The following is a 25,458-nucleotide window of genomic DNA, read 5'->3' as shown; positions in this document are numbered from 1 at the left end:
TGATATCTAGCAACAACAGTACGGAAAAGGGAGAGCTGTTAAAGAAAAACAGCTAACTTGGAATTAAGAAATGATGGAATAAAAAAAAGCTGTGATTATGTATTGAAATAAGGGAAACAACATGGCATAATCAATCAGCACATTAGCTACTTTCCCTTCCTCCTATTAATACTTTCATATATTCCATTTGAAAGTATTAATATGTATATATATAAATTATATACATATAATAATAATATATTAATATAATTCCATTTGAAAATATTCTATATATATTTATCCTATATAAAAGCCAACAAGATAGACTATTGAAATATTTTGTTGAAATATCTTTTTTATAAAGATATATATAATAATTATTTATTTAAAATAATTCTTCCTTTGTATGCTTGCAAATTTTATAATAGATATATATTATGCATATTCATTTGTTTAATTGTATTGTTTAATATAACCAAATATACTTGAAGTTATTGAAAACATAAAATACAATATGCAGTCAGTTTTACTGTTATACAAAAATAATTATACAAAATAATTGAAAAGGAACATTTGTATAAAAATATGTGGGCTGGGGAAGTAAGAAAAGATGTTGTAGCTCTGGTAGTTCATATGTATCCATTGTGTAAAGTAAATTGAAATATAGTTTATAATATATCATATTTTAATTAAAATATTTCAGTTTTAATCACGATAAAGATTCTCTCTAGCATAGCGATATGCCAGAGGAAATAAAACAGGAGGCTATAGAAACCTGCGTCACTGCTGTAGAAAAATATCCAGAAAATTATGAACACGCAGCTCGTATGATTAAAGATAATCTGGATAAAAAATTTGGACCACCTTTTCAAGTAATTGTTGGAGAAGCTTACGCGTGTGCAATAACATATCAAGAGAAATCACTATTGTACATGTTTATTGGAGGTAATACAGCAGTTCTTGTATGGAGGACAGTCGCAGATTTTTGATGAATTTTCGACTAAAAAAATTCTAAATTGTAACTCTATCATGTGTATATATAATCTTTTTTTAAATATATATCTTTTTACAAAAAAGTATACATTTCAATGTTGAATCTTTTATATACAATGCCATACATATATTAATTCTCCCATTATGTATAATATAATAAATGATTCAATAAGTTCTGCCAGAGAAAAGGAAATATTTAATATATTCTTATTTCAATTACTTTATCATGTCTTATGTACATCTAGATATATTTGCTTATAAATAATGTTGCTTCTCCAATATGCGCGCAATTGCGTTTAATTATTATGATATAAATATCCAACTTAAAAACAGACATTGGACCCATGTATATTTATGAGACACATAAAAAATATTCTTTTCTTATATCTCGTTGTCACTGTTATATATATATATATATATATATATATATATATATATATATATATATATAATATTGTACAAACATCTTTACGCACGTCTACAAATATTTCGAGTTAATTGACATGTAATCTGTTAAAAATGCATTATAATTATCAAAGTTACTCTATGCAGATTTCCAAATGCATATCGCTAAATTGCCGGCGCAGTACATATACAAAAGATGTTTCAATTGATAAGTTATTTCAAAGCCATAGCCTTCTCCAACTACAGTATGCCATGATGCACCAAATTTCTTATCCATTGTTTCCTTGATCATTCGAGACACACTCTCATAATTGTCTGCATACTTTTCTGCTGCAGTCACACATAATTCCATTGCTTCTTGCTTCATTTCATCTGACATATCACATTTCTGTAAATAAATATCAAAATAAATATATATAATCAAATTAATTATAATATATAGTAACATAATTAATATAATAAATTATTTCACAAATTTCAATAATTTACATATAAATATATTTATTTCAATCGGCTATAATATAATTCATACAATAAGATATCTTATTGTATTAAATTATTTATATATATATATATATATATATATATATATATATATATATATAATTTTGTACAATAAGATAAGTCTTTAAAAAAATTTAAAGAAAAATAAAACTTAAATTTATAGGGGAATAAAAATGATTCTTTAAATATTTATAAATACTTATTTGTATGTAATTTTTAAAATGACCTGCACATATATTATGCTAAGTCAAATTTGAGATATTAATTGACGTTTATTTAAAAACCGATAAAAATGCATATAATCTCGATTTTAAGTTCGAAAAATCAATTGAACAAATACATATATATGTAGTAAAACGTATGTACAATATATATGCGTCTCTCCCTTATTGATCAATTGTCACGTCCGCATCTACTTTTTCAACAAAATTTGTTATACAATAAATTAGGCGCGAAAACGCATTTCACTCACTCTACAAAGCGGATAGGTGTGAAGAATTTTTACAACATCATCCTTTTTAACTTCAGTCATTATTGTTATTTTATATTTATATAAAGCGAATCGCACCCTTGATGATGCTTATACGAGTATTCCGCACAATGGAATGGTTGCGATGTCTCAGGCGCAAGTCAGTGAGTCATATCATATGAATGAGAGAACAGATTGTGTTGATTATAAGTATAAGTAAAGAGAAAAATTCATATTACGATTTGATGAAAATATTTCTTACCTTTTTCGGTATATGAAAATTTTGACCATTATTTTTAGCTTTAGTGTATGTATGAATTATAATACAAAAAGTGTTCACTTATAGAGTTGCAAAAATATTTTAATGAGTTATATATATGTGTCTCAAAAGTAATGAAAAGGTTATACACAGTGTCTTTGATTATAATGACACGCATGTTATGACACATTAAAATATTTATTATAATACTGAGAATTTTTTGATGCGTTTTATGTTTAATGTTGTTGAATGATCATACAGAAAATAAAATTTATTATAAGTAGAGAATATTAATAACTTTGGAGCATATCTTTCTTAAATTTTTTTTTTTTATGTATAAAGAAAAAGTAATTTTTTATAATATCAGTTTTTTATATATAAATTGTGTCTTTACAGAAAATATTTGTGTAAGAGTCAAATTATACAAGAAGTCAAATTTAGATAAAAATGGCATCACGATTTAGTGGAGCATTGCAGATTACAAATCTGGATGACTTTATCACTCCATCACAGGTATATAATACTTGATGTCATTCTTTGAGTTATTCATAATCACATCATGCTCTGATTTAAGTTATGTTTCATTGTTACAGGAATGTATTAAACCTATAGAAATGCAATCAAACAAAAGCAAAACAGGTGCAAAAATAAAAATACAATCTGACAATTTGGTGCATAATGAAGTAAATGTTCTTAACATTCATTTATTTATACTGAAAAAAATTAATAACATCGAACTTTTTTATTAAAATTTCCTTTATCATATAGATCAGACAGCCTGAAAAATTGCAAAAAGTTGAAATCACACTCGCAGATTGTTTAGCATGCAGCGGTTGCATTACATCTGCTGAGAGTGTGTTAGTTACTCAACAAAGTCGAGAAGAACTGCTCAGAGTATTTCAGGAGAAAATAACTCAACAAGTGAATAATAAATATGTATCATAATATGTAAATGTAAAATCAGGATTAAAGATTAGTTTTTTTAAAAGATATAAATATAATTTATTATTATGAAACTTTAAGAATATTTACAATTTTGTCTTTGATAGTAAAATATATAACACTATAGGCTATATATTTTATTTATTGTATTTTTTAATCATGATATCTTTTGTATTTATACAGAACATAGGAAGTACAGATCTTAAATATATAATAGTGAGCCTGTCAGTGCAACCTGTATTGTCATTGGCCCAGCGTTACGAACTTACACCTGAGCAAACACTCTGTAAATTGGCAGGTTTCTTCTATAAATTGGGAGCTGATGCAGTATTAGATATGACTATGGCTGATGATTTTGTTTTATTAGAAGCTGCAAAAGAATTTGTCGAGCGTTATAAAGCTAATAAGGAGGGCATAAAAAATCAATTACCAATGCTATCCTCTTCTTGTCCAGGTGAAACAAATGCTTTAATGAAAATATATGTTGGTAATTCTTGAAACTTGTAAAATTTTATTTTCTGACAGGCTGGGTATGTTATGCAGAGAAAACTCATGGAAATTTTATATTGCCATATATAAGTGTCACGAAATCACCTCAACAAATCATGGGATCTTTAGTAAAATACCATTTAGCCGAAAATATGGGTCTTTCACCAGAACGAATATACCATGTAACTGTAATGCCTTGTTATGACAAAAAATTGGAAGCTTCCAGAGAAGATTTCTATAATCAGCAAAAAAATACAAGAGACGTAGATTGCGTCATAACATCAAGTATGTACATATTAATATCAAATTATTTAGAAATTATTAAAATGCATGTGTGTGTGTGTGTGTGTGTATATAGTTACATTATTTTTCAGTTGAGTTGGAACAAATGCTTAGTGAAGACGGTTTAGTATTAAACGAAATACACGAAGGTGAAATCAAACAACCATTTGGTTCTTATAACAAAGAAATCGAAAACAAATTGTGGGGTCACAGCGGATCGGGATCAGGTGGTTACGCGGATTTTATTTTTCGTTATGCAGCGAAGAATCTTTTTGACAAGGAGGATGTTGTGGTAGATTTTAAAAATCTTAGAAATCCCGATTATCAAGAAGCAGAGCTGAAGAGGAATGACCAGGTGTTATTAAAGTTTGCTATTATTAATGGATTCAGGAATATACAAAACATAGTTCAGAAGATGAAAAGAGGCAAATGTATTTACGACTATGTGGAAATTATGGCATGCCCATGTGGTATATATAACTATCGCTTTATTTAAAACAATTCATTAAAGTTGTGCTAAATAATTTTGTTAAATATCTTAATGTCATTATTATTGTTAGGTTGCTTAAATGGTGGAGCACAAATAAAACCTGAAGGAAATGTCCAACCCCGAGAACTTGCATCGATATTAGAAAATGCTTATCATAAACTTCCGTTAAGCAAACCCGAGAAAAATAAAGTAGTGCAGAATTTGTATAAAACTTGGCTGGGAGGAGAACATACAGACAAAGTTAGCGCATATTTCAGTACGCAGTATCATGAAATAGAAAAGATGAATACAGCGCTTGCAATAAAATGGTAACATAATAACAATAGTATCATATGTTACGATTACATTTTGTATAATATATATATATGTATTTTGTATAATTAGTTTACATTAATTAAGATTGACTTATTTTCGCGACTGTACAATAACAAAAGTAAATTAATTATTACTAATCAATTGTTATCTGCTTTTAAAATCATAATAATTTAATCATTTAAAATCATCTTCATTTAAATATAGCAACATATATCCATAATATTCACAATAAAAATAAATTTTATGCTCTTATGAAAATATAAACAATAAATTCTACTTATATATATAGAATAAATCATATTAATAAAACAAATTACAAGATATATCCATCATGCAAGAGTTGTAGTGCTTAAAATCTATCATAATAATTTTATATTATAAGTGTATTTATTTACACAAGCAATAAAATAATAGATATGATTATCACAATAAATAATATCACGTTACGTATACATATAAATACCTTCTCACAATTCATGTGAATAGCTGTCGTTTAAATATAAATTATTCTCTTATACATATTACCTTTTAATAAAGTAACATTTTTCATTTTTAATAAATACTAAACGCTACATATCTTACATGTTATTTTTTAAATTGCATTGTTTCACATAAAATGTGTTATGTAAATTATACATGAAATATATCATGTGATATACACAATGTGATACATTTGCATAAATGACTTTCTTAAGAAAAATAAATAAATAAAAAAAAATTGTATTTGTATTATATGGAATGGAAATATTATTGTGAAACACTTTCAGTGTAAAACACTCATTAGACATAATTTTCCTTATTTGCTTCATTTCTCTTTCTTTTTTTCTTCATAATTCTGAATCTTTCTTTGCAACAACTATAGTCACCTTTTTACTTAAGATTGTAACAATGAATAAATAAACATTTAAGTGGAGTATAAGGGCTTCAATTATCTAGAATTTTTGTTATCTAGAAATTCTTCATTTTCATTCATCTCTTTGGACTCTGACTTTTTCAAATCTAAATCTGGATATCCATCCTCGATATATCTAATGGAATCATGATCCATGTTATTGTCATCTTTGTTTTCACATGTGTCTATTAACCATCCTTGATTGCTATCAATTTCTCTAGAAACAACAAGGAATAGTTCCTTTTCCTTGCTATCTATCTGGTCCTTTAGATATATAAGTAAGTCGTTGTCCTGAAAAATAAAAAAGAATATATATATATATAATTAATATTATACAATACAAAAATATATTTGCCTTTATAAAATTAATTATTTTTTATTGACCTTTCCTATTAATTGTGGTGAGTCCAGTTTTGAATCAAGATTATAAAAGGCACCGTGAATCTTTTTTAGAGCAATCCAATGACGTCGTTTCAAAGGAAGTAACACAAAACCTAATTTATATTCAGTTGGAACATTAAGTATAAAGCCCTCAATGTTATCTAAACAAAGACATTTAGGGTCCCTATAAAATAAAAATTCTTAAATGTTCATAATTATAATATATATAATCCTATTTCCTAATACAAAAAATACAGACCTACGTTTGTCAAACCATACAGCTTCGCGTCCCCTTCTTTGAAGAGCAGCCATAATAACATTAATATCATAGTTGCCAAGTCCTAATAATGACTTATGAGGATTAATCCATACATCAGGACTTAAACTGTAACAAATTTGATCTAATTCCTGTTTACTAAAGCCACGCTCTTGGAACAAATTATTTAGTGCGTGTAATGCACATAGCTCCTTCACCTATAATTTAATTTGTAATCTCATTGAAATTCATATGTATGTAAAGTATATACATATACAAATCAATTTAAAAAATGAAGCATTTATTTCATTATCTCTATTAACATTCTGTGCTTTTTGTTGTATTGTATTTTTTATGCAATATAAATATAAAACAATATAATCTATAAAAAAATATACAATAACATTATCGAAACTTACTTGTCGCTCATGGTATATGGATCCAGTCATATCAGTCCCTGTACTTGCAACCATTGTTACTACATAATTCTTTCCGTCCTCTGTAATGTGTTGGTATTTTTTTTTTTTGCGTAGAAACTTTTCAAAAAATTTAATAACAAATAAATAACATCAGCGAGTTGTTTGGCTGGAATCTTAATAACTCATGATCACTTTGTTAATATGATCAACGATTTCATGTGTGCAAAAACATGATAAATATCATTCGGATTCGGAAAAGCGCATATAATAATTGTGAGAGAACAGTAATACAATGAATTTTGTATTAAAAATCTTGACTGATATGATACCAGAGCATAAATGTGTGCAGAATCTCTCTTTATCCATCTGTCTCTTGATATTGGTCCATTGGTCCTAATCTGCTCTAATCATGAAAGAGCTTGACAGAAAAATGCGAAAATATTCTGAATAGAAATCCACAAGAGAGGAGACTTTTTAACTTCTTAAGCTATCTCGTATATAGTACATGGAGGCGACCAAATATGGCGTCATAATAAATATCTTCTAATCAGAGCGCCTTGACGGCAATTTGTGATTGGTTCCGCCATTTTTTATTTGCCCTAGTTTTTTTTATTTATCAATCAGGACGAAGATTTCTTTTTCGTGATTGGTCAATTAAATGTTTTATATATTTTCTTCTCTTTCGTAGAATTTTGATAAAAAATGGGGAATTGTCTGTTATGATGCGACTCTTACAAAAGAATCTTTCTCGGTGTCAATAACTTGAACGGCGTAAAAAGAAAACGAATAGTTACTCGTAAAACGCAGAGAACCTCGTGAATTGTAAGCCGTTCGATGAGCGTGAATGGTTCCTGAGTTTATCGAAACTAATAACTAATTGCCAGGATGGAGTCTGTGCATTCTGACGAAGAGGAGCTTCGCAAGAAAGATATTAAAGAGCGAGATAGCTTTGCTAACCGTCTTAAAGCCAAAGATGAAAGCAAAACACGCAAAATTGCCATGCCTAGTGGTTCTGGAGCCGGTTGGTTACAAAGAGAATATTTTATTTCAGTATATGTTTAAAGTAACCCGCTCTATTTATATTTTGATAAAAATACACTTAATTGATGCAGTATGCAGTTTTTCAAATCTTCAAAAGTGGCATCTTTAACGCTTAATAATTCTTCTTACACTTTTGAGCGACGATTTTTAATCGCAAAAATGCATCGATTAAGTGTATTTTTATCAGAATTTCATTAAAGTTTGTCATTCTAAATATTTACCCTTGTGTCTTCGCCTTCAATCATAACATACAACTATATTAGAGGGAGGGAGAGAGAGAAAGAGAGAGAGAGAATATGGTTGATGTTATACTCATTACAACATTATATATAAATGAATATTATATTACAATAAAGAATTTTCCTAAATTCTTCATATTAAAATTTATATTTTCTTGTAGCCGAAGCAGCTAAGAGACTTAAAATCATGGAGATTGATGCAAAAGAGAAGCTGGTGCCAAAATTGAGAGTTGAGTCTCGTAGAAAATATTTAGAAAAACGTAAAGAGGACAAAGTTGCAGAATTAGAGGCTGACATTCTTGATGACGAATATTTATTTGACGAAGAAATGTAAATTTATAGTGAGATATAACTTTTTCATATAATTAACTTTAAAAACATCGTTATCTAATAATATACTTGTTTAATAGTTTAACAGAAAGGGAAAAGCATGAAAGAATTCAAAAGAAGCAATTATTGTATTTGGCAAAAGAACATGAAAAGGCAAGGGAGCTTGAGCGTATCCAACGTTATCATATGCCTCTTGAGAAAGGTAAGATGGAACCAGAACCTGATATTGACAAAGAGCCACCACAGTCGGAACAAAGCAAATGGGAATCAGACCAGATATCGTCAGCTGTTTTTCGTTTTGGTGCTAAAAATAGAAAAGGTATATATTGTTAAGTATTAAAAAAAAGTGAGATTATTTGTGTATTATTTTCTTTTAACTTAAATAATCTTATAATTCTGTTTTGTAGCTCAACAAGAATATAATCTCCTCATGGAGGATGATATGATAGAATTTGTTCAAGTGTTACATATGCCAGGGCATGACAGGGAGAAAAAACGCGAGGAAAGTCCACCTGCACATGTTAAAAGCTTACAAACGATACAAGAAACAAAGAAGAGTCTACCCATTTATCCTTTTAGAAAGGATTTGATACAAGCTATTAAGGATCATCAGGTAAATAAGTAGATATCAGAATGCATTGCGGGTAATAAACAATATTATAGAATACAAGAGGCGTTACGTTTTTGAATATCAGGTTTTAATAATAGAAGGTGAAACAGGATCGGGGAAAACCACACAGATTCCACAGTATTTGTACGAATCTGGATTTGCAGAGGATGGTAAAATCATCGGATGCACACAGGTATATATTGTTAAGCATTAAAAACAAGTGAGATTATTTGTGTATTATTTTCTTTTAACTTAGCCACGGCGCGTAGCAGCGATGTCGGTAGCTGCAAGAGTAGCCCACGAAATGGCTGTTAAACTGGGTAATGAAGTTGGCTATGCTATTCGTTTCGAAGATTGTACGTCGCATCGTACCCGTATCAAGTATATGACTGATGGTACATTGCACCGCGAGTTCCTCAGCGAACCTGATCTGGCGTCGTATAGGTACATGAGTCTATTATGAACATTGTTAATAGAATCGAAAATAAGAATTATTAAGACAAAAACATAATAAAGTTAAATGAAAAAAAAAAAAAAAAAGAGAGAGAGAGAGAAGAGAAAAATTAAAAATAGTGAATAATTTTTAACAAATTAGAATTGAATCAGTATTACTCAGAAACGCTTTGAAACACTTTCTTAATATATATGATAAATTATTATAATAGTTATTTTTTTGCATTTTTAGTGTAATGATAATTGATGAAGCACATGAACGGACTTTACATACTGATATATTATTTGGATTAGTGAAAGACATTGCGAGATTTCGTCCCGATTTAAAGCTGTTAATATCATCGGCTACATTGGATGTTACAAAATTTAGTGAATTTTTCGATGATGCACCTATATTCAGGATACCAGGACGCCGTTTTCCCGTCGATATTTACTATACAAAGGCACCAGAATCAGATTATATTGAGGCGTGTGTAGTTTCCATTCTTCAAATTCACACAACACAACCACCGGGTGATATATTGGTGTTTTTGACTGGTAAGCATCAGCATGTCTAAAATGTTACAAAATATAGTAAAAATATATTTTTGTACATAGGACAAGAGGAGATTGAGACGTGCCAGGAAATATTACAAGAAAGAATGAGAAGACTAGGTAGCAAGTTAGCAGAACTCCTAATTTTACCTGTCTATGCAAATTTACCAAGCGACATGCAAATCAAGATATTTCAACCAACTCCACCTGGTGCGAGAAAGGTAATATATTTTTCTTGAGAAACTATACAATTTTTTTAAATTATACATATAAAATTTTAACTTTTATTTTTAAGGTGGTGTTAGCAACTAATATAGCAGAAACTTCATTGACCATAGACAATATAGTGTATGTGATAGATCCTGGCTATGCAAAGCAAAACAATTTCAATCCACGCACCGGTATGGAGAGCTTAATAATCGTTCCGATCAGTAAAGCGTCCGCGAGTCAGGTAATATTTCTCTTGAAAAAACTTTACAATGGGTTTTTTTTTTCCAATTATATATATGAAATTTCAATGAAAACGGAAAACAAAATTTTAGAGAGCAGGACGTGCTGGTAGAGTAGCGCCTGGCAAGTGCTTCCGCCTCTACACAGCTTGGGCCTACCAACATGAACTTGAAGAAAGCACTGTGCCCGAAATTCAAAGAATTAATCTCGGTAAGAATTAACAAGAGTATACAATGTTACATTATTGACTTATAAAAATGTTATATTTTCACATTCTTTAAATTTAATTGGTCAAAATATTTTATTTATGTTTGTATTAGGTAATGCAGTACTCACTCTGAAAGCTCTCGGGATCGATGATCTGATGCATTTTGATTTCTTGGATCCACCGCCACCTGAAACATTGATCTTGGCATTGGAGCAACTCTATGCGTTGGGAGCGCTCAATCATCGCGGAGAACTAACAAAACTCGGACGTAGAATGGCTGAGTTTCCGCTGGACCCAATGATGGCAAAGATGCTATTAGCTAGTGAAAAATACCGTTGCTCAGAAGAGATAGCGACTATTGCAGCCATGCTTTCGGTAAATGGTGCTATTTTTTATAGGCCGAAGGACAAAATTATACACGCAGATGCTGCGCGCAAAAATTTTTATGTACTCGGCGGTGATCATTTAACACTTCTCAATGTGTATAATCAATGGGCACAGAGTGATTTCAGTACACATTGGTGTTACGAAAATTTCATACAACACAGGTATGTTAATTGGTGATTATTAGCAACGATATTAATAAAGTATCATAAAATAAACCTTATAATCGTTTTCCAGATCTATGAAACGAGCAAGAGATGTCAGAGAACAGTTGGTGGCTTTAATGCAACGTGTAGAGATGGAATTAGTCTCAGGAATCACAGAAACAATTAATATTAGAAAAGTATGTATATGTGTGTGTGTGTGTGTGTGTGTGTGGTGTGTGTGTGTGTGTGTGTGTGCGTGTGCGTGCGTGCGCGCGCGCGCGCGCGCGTGTATTATAATAAATTGATATTATTTTGTTTTGCAAAATATAATGGAAATATTTTTGCTTAGGCTATTACAGCTGGTTATTTTTACCATGTGGCACGGTTATCAAAGGGAGGTCATTATAAGACTGCAAAGCATAATCAAACAGTCGCGATACATCCAAACAGCTCTTTATTCCAGGAGCTTCCACGCTGGCTTCTTTATCATGAACTTGTCTTTACTACCAAGGAATTTATGCGTCAGGTATATGTAAAAATATAACTAGCTTATCTAAATTCAAATCTGTTTATAAGTTTAGAAGAAGTTATATTGTTAATATTCAAAAATATATATGTTGAATAGGTGACAGAAATTGAAAGCAAATGGCTATTGGAAGTGGCGCCTCATTATTATAAGCCTAAAGAGATAGAAGATTCAACGAACAAGAAGATGCCAAAAGTTACAGGCAGGACACGACCAGATGGTACAAATTAAGTATAATTTCGTACTATTACCTCAACTGTGATATTAAATTACATTTTATACACATAAAAAGCAATACCATCATGTATCGGATTCAATTGTCAAGTGTTCATTCTGCAACAAGATTGGTTTTGTTTCACACATACATACTTTGTAAAATTTTTTATTTGAGAATTAAAATATATGAAGAAAGCTGTGATAGAAACACACATCTCTAAAAAGCTTAATATTAACGTTTTTACATAAATCAAATAGTCAATTTTATTATAATCTATTTTATTAAAGACAGCAAAAATTAATAAGCACTTTTTAACCAATAGATATCAATCAAAAATAGCATTTATAAACGTAAGGGCTCGAAGAAATGTTGATGAACGTTTGATATCGACGATTTCATGAAATATACGGGCAGTTGGATTATTATTTATATATTAGTAAATTATAATATGTGCGCATTCTCTATTCACAATTTGCAACAAACGTGCTGACTAAAAATATTTTAACGATTGAATTAATATTAATGTAACTATGCAGATTAATATATTATTTTTCTTTTTTTATAGGACAAGTCGAAATATTAACGAACTCTAAAATATTGCAGATTCTTATTCTATTCTGGAGTTATCTTTTTCTTCTTTCTTGGATTTATGTTCTATTAAAGATACAATACTACAATTTCAGTTTAGGTTTCATTTTAGAATAACTGTTTTTCTATAAAATAAAAAGAAAATTTCTTCTCTTACTATATAGGCTGCATTCTGATATTCACTGAAAATCTATTTACATCACGCGCACTATAGATTTTCAGTACTGATAGTGAATATTGAAACACAGTCATAATTGTACATAACCATATAAACAATAAATGAAAATAAACGAGCAAAAAATATGTTACATTTTTATTTTGCAAATATGCCATTAGAATCTGGAAAAAGAAATAATTGAAGAGTGTAATCTGCAAAATGTTCAGAAACAGAGAGAAATATTAAAATATGCCATATAATTTCATTTTAATTATTTGAACTTTATCAAGAGAAATAATAATTCTTCTATCGCAAACAATTTCTTTCAATCCTTATCAATTTTAATTTTTATTCTAAAGGCATATGCACAAATTGTGTTATTGTATGATCTATTTTTCATTGACTTTCATGTGATCATATGGAAAACATTGTCGATTGCTGAATCTTGTTGAATATAATTAGATAGTTTAGGTAAAGAATTACATTTTCCTTGTTTCTAAAAAGAGCAGTAAGAAGGTAAATAAATATGACCAAAGAAAAATATTCGTAAAGAAAATATGCTTTCTTAAAGAATCCATTTTATATTGGGTGTTTACAGAATGCATAATGTTAATTATACTAGAAATCAGAATATATGTATATAAAGACAACATATAGATTCTTCCAATTTTTTATATAGAGAATAGTTAAAGTTATATAGAGAGGATATATTTTAGATTTATATTTTTTTCTTTTATATATGTATATAAACATGTATACATATGCATATTAATATGGCCTGCGCATATATAAATTAGGATTAAAATATATATATTATAAATATAAAATAAAATATGAATATATAATAAGTCATATAATAAAATAATCATAAAGCAAAATAAACAATGATGTGTAATAATATAAAATGTGTGTGTATATATGCTTCATATTATTCTTATTACTCTTATTGTTTGTCCTATCTTTTTATTAAATCAAAATCGGACTTATATTAATCTTATATTTAAAAATAATAGTGCTGAAAGCTTCCTTGAACATTTTCCTGAATAGTAAAACTCTCATATATGATATTGTAGTGTTCAAGACAGCAATTCTTTACATTATTTGTATATGACTTTCCTTTAAGTAGTCCTTTACTTCTCTGAATTTTTTACGACTTATGACAAACCTATTCAGAGAAAATAGACATAACTTACATGTGCTGTACATGTTCAATGGCAACTATTTTTTTAGTTTTTTTAAATAACCATTTTAATCAAGTTCTCAAGAGGAACAGCGACATTAATAATTTTGCTTTTAATGATATAGGTTTCCCCTTTGAAAATGTCCATTCTTAAAATATTTGATGTATTATATAGTATTGATAGAATATGATCCAATTGCATCTTTACATTCTGTAACGATTTCGTATGCCCTTGCTTCTTGTTTGCCTAATCTTACAATCTTGAAATTTATAATATTAATCAGCTGTATGAATGATTTTTCTCTTCTCATCAATTCCATATTATTCAACATGTAGAGTTTACAAAATATGATCAGCGTAAATAATATGTTTTACTTTTAAAACGGTCCATATCCTGCAGAATTTCGTACCATATTATATATATATGTATATAAAAAAAACATACAATATACCTTATATAATATTATATTTATATAATATCTCTATTTACTTGAGTTTGGAGGTGGAGGTCCCAATCTGTACATATCTGGAGGAATAAATCGTGGAGGGAATGGTCTGACCGGTGCCATTAGAGCAGAATGTCGGCCTCTTCCCATAGGAGGAACCTGTCCTCTAAATGGGACCATAGAGCTTACTACAATTGGTCTCGGAGGAAGATTCTAGAATTATTGAGAAATAAATCAATTACAAGTCGAATTAAGAGAATATAGAAATTTAACTGCATAGAGATGTGTTAGATCGGAAATTAAATTTATATAGATTTATATAATTCACGTACATAATAGATAGGCACATGTATTGGTGGTTCGATATAATGCGGTGCTACATCTCTTCGTTCTCTGGATCTATCTCTATCTCTATCTTTATCTCTATCTCTGTCTCTTCTTTCACGAAAACGTTCACTCGATCTGTCACGATATCTGTCGCGATAAGATCTTTCTTCTATGAGTGGCCTATAACAATAGTAACAAAAATAATATAACAATTACAATAAAGAAATAATAATTACTCATATGCTTAATAAAAGAATAGTATCTTTTTTGCTCGCTTCTTGTAAATATAAATCAATTAGTTCAATTAGTCCAATATTATATTTAGTGTTAATTACTTTTAAAAGTGTTAATAATGACACTTTTGCAATAATAAAAGTGTTTATGATAACACAATAAAATTGTTCATAATAATAAATAATATCGATAATTTAATTCTATACCTGGAATGTGACTTGCGCGACTCCCGTTCTCTAGAACGCGAACGATTAATGTTGTATTTATGCGCGTCTCTTTCTGTATATTTGTCTTTATATTCTCTATGCTTCTCTATGCTGCTTCTTCTGAAATGCAATAGAAATCTAATTTTCAAAAATCTATAATTATTATAAATTAGTTTCTTTTCATCATATATAACATTTGCTTTTTTGTATTGCTTTAAAATAAATAATGCCATAAAATAAATAAAGTTAGATGCTTCTTCATAAATAAATAAATAATGACACATCGTTTTACCCAATATTTTTATGATGATTACGGAATTCTGTCCTGTTATCCTCATGCTTTGAATCTGTATGATATCTAAAATGGAAGAAAGAATTTTTTAAATGTTATATATTATCATTGAGAATTAAACAAACCTGGATTGATGGGAAGATAGATATCTGGAACTATATGTAGGACTCAATGATGAAGAATGTTTCTTGGAAGTCTGCGGCTTGCTAATCGAAACTGTAATATTGTTATTTTTAAGTGTGGGAATTTTTCATACATGTTATATTGATATTTAGGACTTATAAAATGTCAAAAGTTGAAAATTAACATATTAATTTATTTATCGATACATAAGTATTATTTTACTCAAATTAAACAAAGATTAAATCTATAAATAAAATTTTCATCCACAATTCAGACTGATGTTCTATATATAACACATAACATACACAGGAATCTCCGGTTTAATTTTTTTTGGGATCTAGAATAGTCCAAAAAAAATTGTATGCTATTTTACAAATTTATTGATTTGTATTTAAAACAAAATAAAATTTTAATTTTTAAATAGCAATTCAAATTCAAATAATTTAGCTTTTATTTCTGTAATGCATACCTGACTGCTCTCCATCTACAGCTACAACTGTTCGTCGCTCTTCCACTTCATTGATTTTAGCAGCTTTTTGAATTTCTTCTCTGTCGAATATTGGTTTACATCCTTCTCCTATATAGTTTATTACATCTTTTAATGATACAATTTTGAAATGCATTAAGCAAAAAAATTTGGCTAATGTTTTATATTTTTTCCAATTATCTAAATTAGATATCTTCGTTTTTAAAATATTTTTATTCATTATCTTTAACTATTATTGCATCAGCAATAATATTATAGATATTATAAACTTTTAATGATAATAAAGATATTTACAACTATAGCAGGTGTATCTAGTATTTGCAAATATAATTGCAATCAAATTAATCTTATGTGCAATAATAATATCTTAGTGCACAATTTAAACAAATTAGTATTTAAATTTTTTAGAATAAATATCAAAAGGTAATAAAGAATTGATAATACAAAATATATTGCAGTGATGCAGCGGTTGTGATGAATAGAATTTCGTTGTTAATAAGATTTTGGAAAAGATAATAAATTTTTTTTGGCTATCATATTAAAATAATGAAATATGAATCGTCATGTATGCAATACACATTCATATTTTTTATATAAATTAAGAGTAAAAATTATGTTAATTAAATTACTGGATTATTGCATATGAAATGCTTTTATTTCAATGATTTTCAAGTCAATTTTATAAGGAAAAATATAAATAATTGGAAAAATTCAGAGAGAATTTGTTAATTGAAAATTTGTATATTAATTAACAATTATTTCACAATTATATCACTCTTTAAATGTGAAATTTATTTTTGCATCACTTTAATGTTTAATATGTAATAATTGATTATCGAAAAACGTTTATTTTATACATATAAAGCATAAACTTTTGAACATTTTCTATGCAACAATCCAATACATAAGATCTGATCTTTACTTAAATCTAAAACTATTTTATAATTTGCTATATGCTGTTTATGTTAGATAGTTAGATTAATCAAATGACTGTAAATAGTACTATAAAATATCTTCAATGAAGATTAATACCAATCTAACCAATCTTCTAAAAAATATCTTCCATTGTTGTAATATCGCAAAATACATATTTAAATATTTTTAATATTTTTAATTATAACAATCACCTTTTATTTTTATAAATATTGACTAGTCAATTATATTTTAAATATGTGGCTATAATTTCTATAAATCCAGTGATTCCATATCAGCCTCTGCTGGTCACAGCTGGATAAGCATCTTCAATTGGATGTTAAATGATCTAATCTTCCACTGGCCTGTACCTAAATACATCCAAATCATTCGTATTAATTGCTGGTTCTATACTTTTAATATTCTTACAAATCCTTTATTATTTTTTAAACATATAAAAAGAAATGTATACAATTTTTGTGTCTTTTTTCCATATGTAAAAATTTAAGAAACTTTATTAAATAGAGTATTGTATATATACATGTACAAATATATAATAATACATATTGATTCCCATCAACTCTTATTATTTCAATAACATTCTTGATATGTATATTAACAGCACTCTAATTGCAGTCTCACAAACAAATATTTATCACAAATTATTATCAGTATATTATTATTAAATTCCATTTATACACTTATTTTGCTCATAAAAATTATTTTAGTATTATTATTATATTGTTCGCAAAAAATGTATGAACTATTAAAATCATTAAAAATGCATAATTAAAATTTCTAGTTCTAAGTGCTATCACAAACTATAATTATTAAATATTAACCTCTCGATAAATTAATATATATATAAAGATTAATCATATAAAATCAATATATTAGTTTGCATTTAATAAAGTTTCTCTTTATTTGTTTAATATAACACATAAAACTATGTAGATAAATATATTATTTATATATTCATTAATGCTACAATATAAATATTAAATAGAAAAATTGGCAGATAAGAACCCAGGCGCGGGTATCGGTGCGCAAATTTATTATTGTTAAATTCAATTAACCAATATGTATTTAAAAATATACGTTTCGGATCGTTTTTTGATCGATTTTTATTATAAATACAAATATTGTATATAGAGATTAAATTGGAATTTTAAAACCTGACATGCATCATATTTGTAGTTGCAGTCAAATCTCAAATTAAAATTAATAATAGGAAGAGGTTCGTGCCTAGGCTCTTATCTGCTAGTTTTAATTTTTCTTACCCTGAGTCTATTGCTGTCATTATTGAATATAAATATTATATTACATTCATTTCTATATTTAGAATTATATAAGAATTTTAATTTAAAAAAAAAAAAAAGCAATAAAGGAAAGAAATTTCTCTACCTGTTTTCGAATATCTTTATTCGTTGTGTAGCATTAGTCTTGAAGAATTTAATTTTATCTTCATTGTATGTATGTTGACTTTCATCAGTTGTTAAATTTACTTCTTTTCATGTCCTTTGTCAATGACATAATAACTCCTCCTGTGAAGCAAATATTGTTCAATTAATGTACATGCTTTTAAATATAGAGTTTATTCTTTATAGCTGAACTAATTCAACCAGTTCAGCTTTATAAAGAACAAACCCATAATGATTAAGTCAATTATATAATTATTTTTTTGTTTTCTTATGTATTACATTTTGTAAGTTTAATTTAATATTATTATTTACTATGACATAATTATTAAATATCAACTCTTTTTTTATCAAAAACAAAAAAATTTTTCTAAAAAAATATCTTACATTTATAAAATACAGGGTGTTTGATAATAATCGCCCCAGCCGTAATGTGCAGGTAGAGTGGGTTAAACCAAATAAGAAAATCCTTTATCGTTTCGTGATTTTTGCAATAATTAATGAGAAATTAATTAAAAAAGATCGGCCAATTCGCGTAAGTATTAGCGCGAGGCGAAAAAGGACGTCTCAATTGATATGTGATCGCTAGGACACGAGAATCCAATGTTATGTTGTTATGTATCATCGTAACTGTTGTCATTTGTAGAGCGCTCTTGCCAAAACTTCATCGCGTATCTACATACTTTCGCATACTTTTTGAATATCTACATACTTCGATCGCATACTTTTTGAGTTGTCTCTTCTTGTTATGCGTTTATACTCGCGTGAATTGGTCAATCTTTTTAAATTAATTTTTCAATAATTATTACGAAAATCACAAAATGATAAAGGACTTTTCTCCTCGGTTTCACCTGCTCTACTCGCACATTACGGGTGGAGCGATTGTTATCGGACACTCTGTACAAACAAATATACAATTACAAAATATTACAATAAATTAAAAAGTACAGACTTTTTTAAATTAAGAAATCAAATATATATTATTTTAATTAAAACAAATGAATAAATAAATTGGCTTAAAGAGCAAAAGCACAGATCACAAAGAAATAACTTAATAACTGCACGCGTGTCTTAACTGAAACTCGTGAAATTAAAATAATAAAAAATCTAAATGACGCGAATCGCAAAAATATAAATATCAAACGTTTCTATCCTCGACTGGAGTCTCTTCAGTGATGCATGAGAAATTACGGTCAGCAAATAAAAGTCAGAAATAGTCAAAAGTTACTCATAGATACTCCAAAGACAGTCAATGTCAGAATTTATCATCCACCACAAAGTTTTTTCCAGAATTTGTGAGAGGAAATTGGAGTCAGATAACTGCGGAGGTCGGCCCAGTGGAGCGCCCATGCTAAGAAATCAAAATAATATACGGAATTCACGTGACAATAACGCTCCGCAGTCAGACTCTGTCTTTTCTATTTTAATTAAATAATTCAATTTAATGAAATATCTCATATATTTATAATAACAAATGTATTATTTTTATGATTGGCCGTATAAATTAATTATATTAATTTGATTATTGTATAGTAAATATATAAAAAATATAAATATAGTTGGATAGTAAATATGTAAAATATTATCTATCTTTTTCTGCAAATTACTCGTTCTTTTTTGTTTCTTGCAGCTGATTTCAAGGGGTATTCACGATCAAAAGTTTTTATAAATTAGGAAAAATATTAATTACATTTATTTTCTTTTACAATGATGTTAAAAACCATATTATTTTGTGATACTTAAATTCTTTTTACAATCCGGATTTATTTATTTAATTTTTCAAACAGTATAAACGTAAAAAAATGTTTTTTTTTCTAAATTTTGACGGTCTTTTGCTACTATTGTACAAATACATATAGCCAAAACATCAAGTTAGAAATATCATCCTAATCACTTTTCAAAAAATATTGCATGTATATTTTAATGCATTAGTGATACTTCCCAATCATAAAATCACGAGTGCTTTTCAGCAAGGAGATACAGAGAGACACAATGTCATGCAATTGGCTATCAAATAGAGAATTTTTAAAGTTTGTTAATTTAAAAAATTTTTCTTTTTGACAACCAATCGTATGACATTGTATTTATGTGCGTTTCTTGCCGGAAAGCACATCATATTTTGTATATTATATTTAGCAATACATTATTTATATTTTGACAATTAAACAGTAAAAAAATTAAAATTTTGCGATGTACATACCTGAGTATTTATAATTTTCTAATTTTTATTATAGCACACATGCATATACATATTCTCCTTTTAGCTTCGTAAATAAATAAATACTAATTAATCCACTATAATTTAACTGCACATATGTGATTATAAAATTCCGAAAAGATCAGTAAATACTTGACAATTAAAAATCCAAATTCTGAATGCTAAAATGTCATTTTAAAACTATTAGATATCTGTATTTATTATACATATATAAAAATTAATCATAAAAGAACGGATATATCATTATACAGAGTGTCCGCTAAAGATTGTACCAACGCTCGTGAGCAGGTAGAGCACAGTAAACTGAACAGAAAAGTCCTGTAACATTTTTTTCTATAATATTTATTGTTAATAAAGAAGTTATTATTGAATAAAGTCTGCCAATCAGCTCCGATCTTTAGCCGCGCGCCTGGTAGTGTGCGTGAGCGCTCCGTCGCTACGGCGACGCACACTACCAGGCGGGCGGCTTACCGATGTGCGTCCGGCTAAAAGTCGGCGCTGATTGATCAGACTTTACTCAATAATACCTTCTTTATTAACCGTTATAGAAAAAAATGTTACAAGACTTTTCTGTTCAGTTTACCATGCTCTACCCTCTCACGAGCGTTGGCACAATCTTTACCGGGCACCCTATATATTATTCTATATTTAACAAAAGTTACAATTTATTTAATTTTTACATACAGGAAAAACCGTCTTAAAAAAATTATATATTTTATATAATTATTTAATTATATATTTTATATTTTGTTGTATGTTTTAATCAATTTTAATATAAAAAAATCTTTATAAGTGAAAAAGTTTCCATACCTGTTATTTTCTCCATTCTTGCTTTTTTTAGTATTAATTATAAAAATATAATCTTGTTTTTGTTATAAACTTTTTTTTTAATTTGTTTCATTCTTCTTCTAATATTGCTATGTAATATAACATTTATTAAGTAATTTGTAAAGTAGGATAACATTTTCCATGAAGCAGAATTTTGTTGACGTTGCATTTCAAGAATCTTCAGACAAGGAGGAGGGAATATCAACTCATGGTCCCATCGTCCTCATGAGGACTGTTCAAGTCCCTGCTTCAGCATTCGCCCTCGTCTCACGGAAAAACCACGGATCAAAAACCGTGGACGAAATCCTCTTTCAAAGAAGCAATCTAGTTTTCTGCTCCTCAAAAGGCTTTATCTCTGTTCGAAGTTTAAACTTTTAAAGAAAAGAAAATAATTTAGCTCTTCAAAAGATGTTCCTTCTTGTTGATAAACAATCTTGAGGATCAGAACTTTGAAGGAAATATATAGATAGTTGATGGCTGTCCCTTCTTTTTCCAAAGCGCAAGAATTCTTCCAACACGACATATCGAGATTTCGTGTTTTATCTCTAAACTATTATTACTATTTAACGAGCTGTGCTATTTCTTGATCACTTCTTTGCAGATTAATCTTATCTTCCTCAAAAAACTTTTTATAATAAATATCAACAATCGATTTTTTTAACTCATTCCAAGAGAAATTCTTTCATTCTTTATTGTGTCTGAATATAGCTATTATTTTGTAATGTATTTTTGTAAATTCTTTATTAAAAAAAACTACTGATATATTAATTTGACAAATGTAATGCAATTTTTTCTCTTCAAGATTGTAATCTTGAGGACCAACTTTGGAGAAAATATATAGATAATTGACTGTCCCATTCTTCCCAGATGTTTCACAATGCCAAATCAATTTCATGCTTTATCCGTAAACTATTATTATAGTTTATTACATTAATTCTTGATCAATTCTTTGAACATAAAAATTTAAAAAACTTCTGTCTTGATATAATCAAGTTATTTGCTAAATATTTACTTTATTATTTTCTAAAGACATCATTTTTGGTTCTTGACAATATCTTAATATCTTTGAATATGAGAAAAGCTGAATTTTGAAGATTCATTATCTTTATACAAAAACTCTGTTTCTTCTCTGTTCACAGCATTTGCCTTATATGTTACAGAAAACTATTGAATCATATGCATATAACTGTCAACAATGATCATTTTTATTTGATGTTATCTTTATGGAACTCAGTATTAATTTTATATTGAATGAAAGCAGGATTATCGATCAATTTGGCATATGCAATGAGAACTTATCATCAATATTTCAATGAAAATTATTGTCCAGACTTGGGTATAACTGGATTCTTCAAATGTTGTAATGCTAGAATGTCTATTCAAATTTTGTAAAAAGATTTCTAAATCTTCCAAATATTTAAAAAAAAAATTCTAGTTTCCTCAAAATTAAAGAATTTTTAGATGTAATTTCATAAAATAAGTTTTTTTTATCCCATGCGTTTTTTAATGTTCCGCATATATACAAAAAAATAAGAAGCCAGTTAAACTTCAAATATTTGAAAATGCACCAACAGAATTAAATATATGTTTTAGATATTATATATATATATATATATCTGTATGTATATATGTATATATACATACAGATAATATCTAAAACATATATTTAATTCACACTTTAGCCAATCACTGGTTAGCAAAAATAGCTAATAATATAAGAACAAAATTATCACAAAATTTTTTTAAAAATTTACTCAGTTCTAATAAAATTTTTTAAAAAATTCCTGAATTTTCTACAAAAAACTCCTAAGAAATCCCTAGTTTTCAAAGTTTTTCTAGGGAAGACACCCTGAGTGCTAAATAATAATTTCTGTAAAACATAAAAATTTAGAAAAATTAAATAAAATTTCAGAGAAAAGGTCAATATTTTACCCTCTCTTCTTTTGAGGACCACCTCTTCGGCATTAAGTATACTTCGTTGTAGCTCGGAAATAGGTCCTTTTGTAGGAATATTTCTGCGAATATCAACTTTAATTCGACGTAGTTCAGTAGTACTAATTTGTATGCCCTCAGGACCTTTGAACAAAGGAACTGTCCCACTTGTAGACCCATCTAATCTGAAGAAAATTCAATTGTAATTTATTAATTATAACTTTCAAACATTTTGCATTAAAGTATATAACCAGATTTCCTCAGAAAAGATCTCCGGGAAGACAATCCACCTTTTAAATATGTTCTTAAAAATTATGTTTAGCTTTAGTTTTTCATATAATTTTATTTTCTTTGTTCTACTTTATTAATAAACTATCATATTTTTCATGGTATTGAAAATGTTGTCATTGCTGTTCGATTATTCTTTAAGGTGACAGATAATGTATGACATATGCATTAATCAATTAATCTAAGATTTATAGTGGAATAAGATCATGATGATAAACATTAAAAGTTTATATTGCATTGTAATTTTCTTTATAAATTATTTTGTATCTTTTCTATTTTCATAAATTCTTTTTATTTTTTAATTTAAGTGTGACTTCAGACATTTACAAATTTTTCTGTATAATCACTTCATTTTATAAAATAAATGGTTGAACTAGAAAAAATATATATACATATACAGCTATGTATATATGTATATGTTTAAAACTTACTTTTCAAACAGTGTACCAGATTTGGAAGTGTTTGTCGTAGATTTTTCTCTATGCCGGTACTGCGAAGGAGACTTACTACTGCTTTTGCTTCGACTACGATCTAAAGGTTTTGGTTCAGCATATCCTAAAGCTTGCGCACGTCTTCTTTCATACTCTAAAATCTTTTGCTGTTTCAATTTTTCATGTTGCCTTTCCCGCTCTTGCTGCCGTTGCCATTCACGTCTACGTCTTTGCTTTTCTTCTTCGGTCCTTGTGCGTGAAATTGAATGAGCATCCTGGTCTTCATTCCGAGCAGATCTTGATTCCTCATGTCGCCGAACATTAGTTGATCGTGTTGGATTCATTGGTGAAAATATGATGCAAAGCAAAATCTACTGCTAAAATCATAATAAATAGAAATTTCAATAGTCAAATTTCACAGTCATTGTGACCATGTTCCAAATAATACCTCCATTTTATGTTAGCCACAAATAACGTTACTACTCAGAGTTCAGAGTAAAGAATGGGTGCGTTCAGGTTCAGGACTGTGTTCTTTCTTCTTCTTCTTCTTCTTTTTTCTTAATTGGCACCTGCTCTCGGTCGAGGGTCAATACGGCCAGAATCTAGCGTATAATGTATACGGAAGTGGCTTTAAGTGTGAATACAAAGACATTAACAATAATAATAACAAGTATCCTCTTAGAAGAGAAGGTCCAAAAAAATAAGGTCCAAAGGACACATGCGCAACGCGTCAGAATATCCGTATTCGACCAAGGCCCAAGGCCGCAACCGAAGTAAGGAGAAGGAGTAAGGACTGTGTTCCGATATTCTCCACCCGTCATGTATACTATAATATCGAGTGCACCCGGATGGAGAATCGGAACACAAGGCAGTAGCGGGATTATAACTTGCTATCGACAACTTTCGGTATCGTTAACTAGCGATAGCCAATGGCGAAAACAACCCAGGTGAAAAGCGCAACTCTCATAGGCTATTGCTCCCTAACGACAACGATAATCGTCGCTAAGACGTTAAAGAATCCCGCTACAGGAGACACAACCGTTGAGTAGCAATCGAACATGATTGGTTCTTACTTCTAGAACCAACAAATTAACGTCGAGTGTTGATGATGCTCAGGGGAGCGTTCGAGAACGTCATCCGAATGCACACGAACGTCATTCTATCTTTGTTTAACTTTC

General features: G+C 28.5%; 6 protein-coding genes across 10 annotated transcripts; 3 read left to right on the top strand and 3 right to left on the bottom strand.

Annotated features, from left to right (window-relative positions):
- The first annotated feature begins 294 nt into the window (after window positions 1-294).
- Window positions 295-1,006, top strand: LOC138941457 (dynein axonemal light chain 4-like). Its single transcript, XM_070311138.1, has 2 exons — window positions 295-630; window positions 711-1,006. Exons 1-2 carry the CDS (start codon window positions 565-567, stop codon window positions 966-968), a joined length of 324 nt encoding a protein of 107 aa, XP_070167239.1. The 5' UTR covers window positions 295-564; the 3' UTR covers window positions 969-1,006.
- A 416-nt stretch (window positions 1,007-1,422) lies between these two features.
- LOC138941456 (dynein axonemal light chain 4) lies at window positions 1,423-2,529 on the bottom strand. Its single transcript, XM_070311137.1, has 2 exons — window positions 2,354-2,529; window positions 1,423-1,765 (listed from the first exon to the last, which is right to left on the bottom strand). The coding sequence occupies exons 1-2, from the start codon at window positions 2,411-2,413 to the stop codon at window positions 1,517-1,519; spliced, it is 309 nt and encodes a 102-aa protein (XP_070167238.1). The 5' UTR covers window positions 2,414-2,529; the 3' UTR covers window positions 1,423-1,516.
- On the top strand, window positions 2,351-5,811 carry LOC138941452 (probable cytosolic Fe-S cluster assembly factor AGAP009023). Of its 3 annotated transcripts, none has more exons than XM_070311133.1 (8): window positions 2,351-2,510; window positions 3,006-3,122; window positions 3,203-3,292; window positions 3,378-3,530; window positions 3,735-4,005; window positions 4,077-4,325; window positions 4,415-4,792; window positions 4,883-5,811. In XM_070311133.1, exons 2-8 carry the CDS (start codon window positions 3,057-3,059, stop codon window positions 5,122-5,124), a joined length of 1,449 nt encoding a protein of 482 aa, XP_070167234.1. In that variant the 5' UTR covers window positions 2,351-2,510; window positions 3,006-3,056; the 3' UTR covers window positions 5,125-5,811. The 3 variants fall into 3 exon arrangements, with proteins under 3 accessions (XP_070167234.1, XP_070167233.1, XP_070167232.1); XM_070311132.1 differs by lacking the exon at window positions 2,351-2,510 and adding an exon at window positions 2,529-2,620; XM_070311131.1 differs by lacking the exon at window positions 2,351-2,510 and adding an exon at window positions 2,540-2,657.
- Josd (Josephin domain containing) lies at window positions 3,656-7,531 on the bottom strand. Its single transcript, XM_070311135.1, has 5 exons — window positions 7,076-7,531; window positions 6,660-6,874; window positions 6,404-6,584; window positions 3,982-6,310; window positions 3,656-3,921 (listed from the first exon to the last, which is right to left on the bottom strand). The coding sequence occupies exons 1-4, from the start codon at window positions 7,127-7,129 to the stop codon at window positions 6,056-6,058; spliced, it is 705 nt and encodes a 234-aa protein (XP_070167236.1). The 5' UTR covers window positions 7,130-7,531; the 3' UTR covers window positions 3,656-3,921; window positions 3,982-6,055.
- Window positions 7,532-7,819: 288 nt separating this feature from the next.
- On the top strand, window positions 7,820-12,829 carry L(2)37cb (lethal (2) 37Cb). The gene is made up of 15 exons (XM_070311386.1): window positions 7,820-8,096; window positions 8,517-8,685; window positions 8,766-9,004; window positions 9,093-9,298; window positions 9,381-9,488; window positions 9,552-9,739; window positions 9,981-10,285; window positions 10,346-10,503; window positions 10,578-10,733; window positions 10,825-10,942; window positions 11,053-11,488; window positions 11,562-11,667; window positions 11,820-11,996; window positions 12,096-12,216; window positions 12,536-12,829. The coding sequence occupies exons 1-15, from the start codon at window positions 7,961-7,963 to the stop codon at window positions 12,550-12,552; spliced, it is 2,640 nt and encodes an 879-aa protein (XP_070167487.1). The 5' UTR covers window positions 7,820-7,960; the 3' UTR covers window positions 12,553-12,829.
- Window positions 12,830-14,296: 1,467 nt separating this feature from the next.
- On the bottom strand, window positions 14,297-25,007 carry LOC138941570 (uncharacterized). Of its 3 annotated transcripts, none has more exons than XM_070311390.1 (10): window positions 24,729-25,007; window positions 24,281-24,657; window positions 23,562-23,746; window positions 16,236-16,343; window positions 15,769-15,859; window positions 15,644-15,709; window positions 15,352-15,468; window positions 14,917-15,091; window positions 14,629-14,797; window positions 14,297-14,532 (listed from the first exon to the last, which is right to left on the bottom strand). In XM_070311390.1, exons 2-10 carry the CDS (start codon window positions 24,622-24,624, stop codon window positions 14,516-14,518), a joined length of 1,272 nt encoding a protein of 423 aa, XP_070167491.1. In that variant the 5' UTR covers window positions 24,625-24,657; window positions 24,729-25,007; the 3' UTR covers window positions 14,297-14,515. The 3 variants fall into 3 exon arrangements, with proteins under 3 accessions (XP_070167491.1, XP_070167489.1, XP_070167490.1); XM_070311388.1 differs by having other exon boundaries at window positions 15,352-15,471; window positions 24,729-25,005; XM_070311389.1 differs by having other exon boundaries at window positions 15,352-15,471; window positions 24,281-24,654; window positions 24,729-25,005.
- Between the last annotated feature and the right edge of the window lie 451 nt (window positions 25,008-25,458).

Source organism: Polyergus mexicanus, unplaced genomic scaffold (assembly GCF_030449975.1).
Source record: "Polyergus mexicanus isolate NDT 795.1 unplaced genomic scaffold, iyPolMexi1.0 SCAF_19, whole genome shotgun sequence".
NCBI classification, from domain to species: domain Eukaryota; kingdom Metazoa; phylum Arthropoda; class Insecta; order Hymenoptera; family Formicidae; genus Polyergus; species Polyergus mexicanus.
Note: the sequence above shows the minus strand (reverse complement) of the source record. Positions and strands in the feature narration are given on the sequence as shown.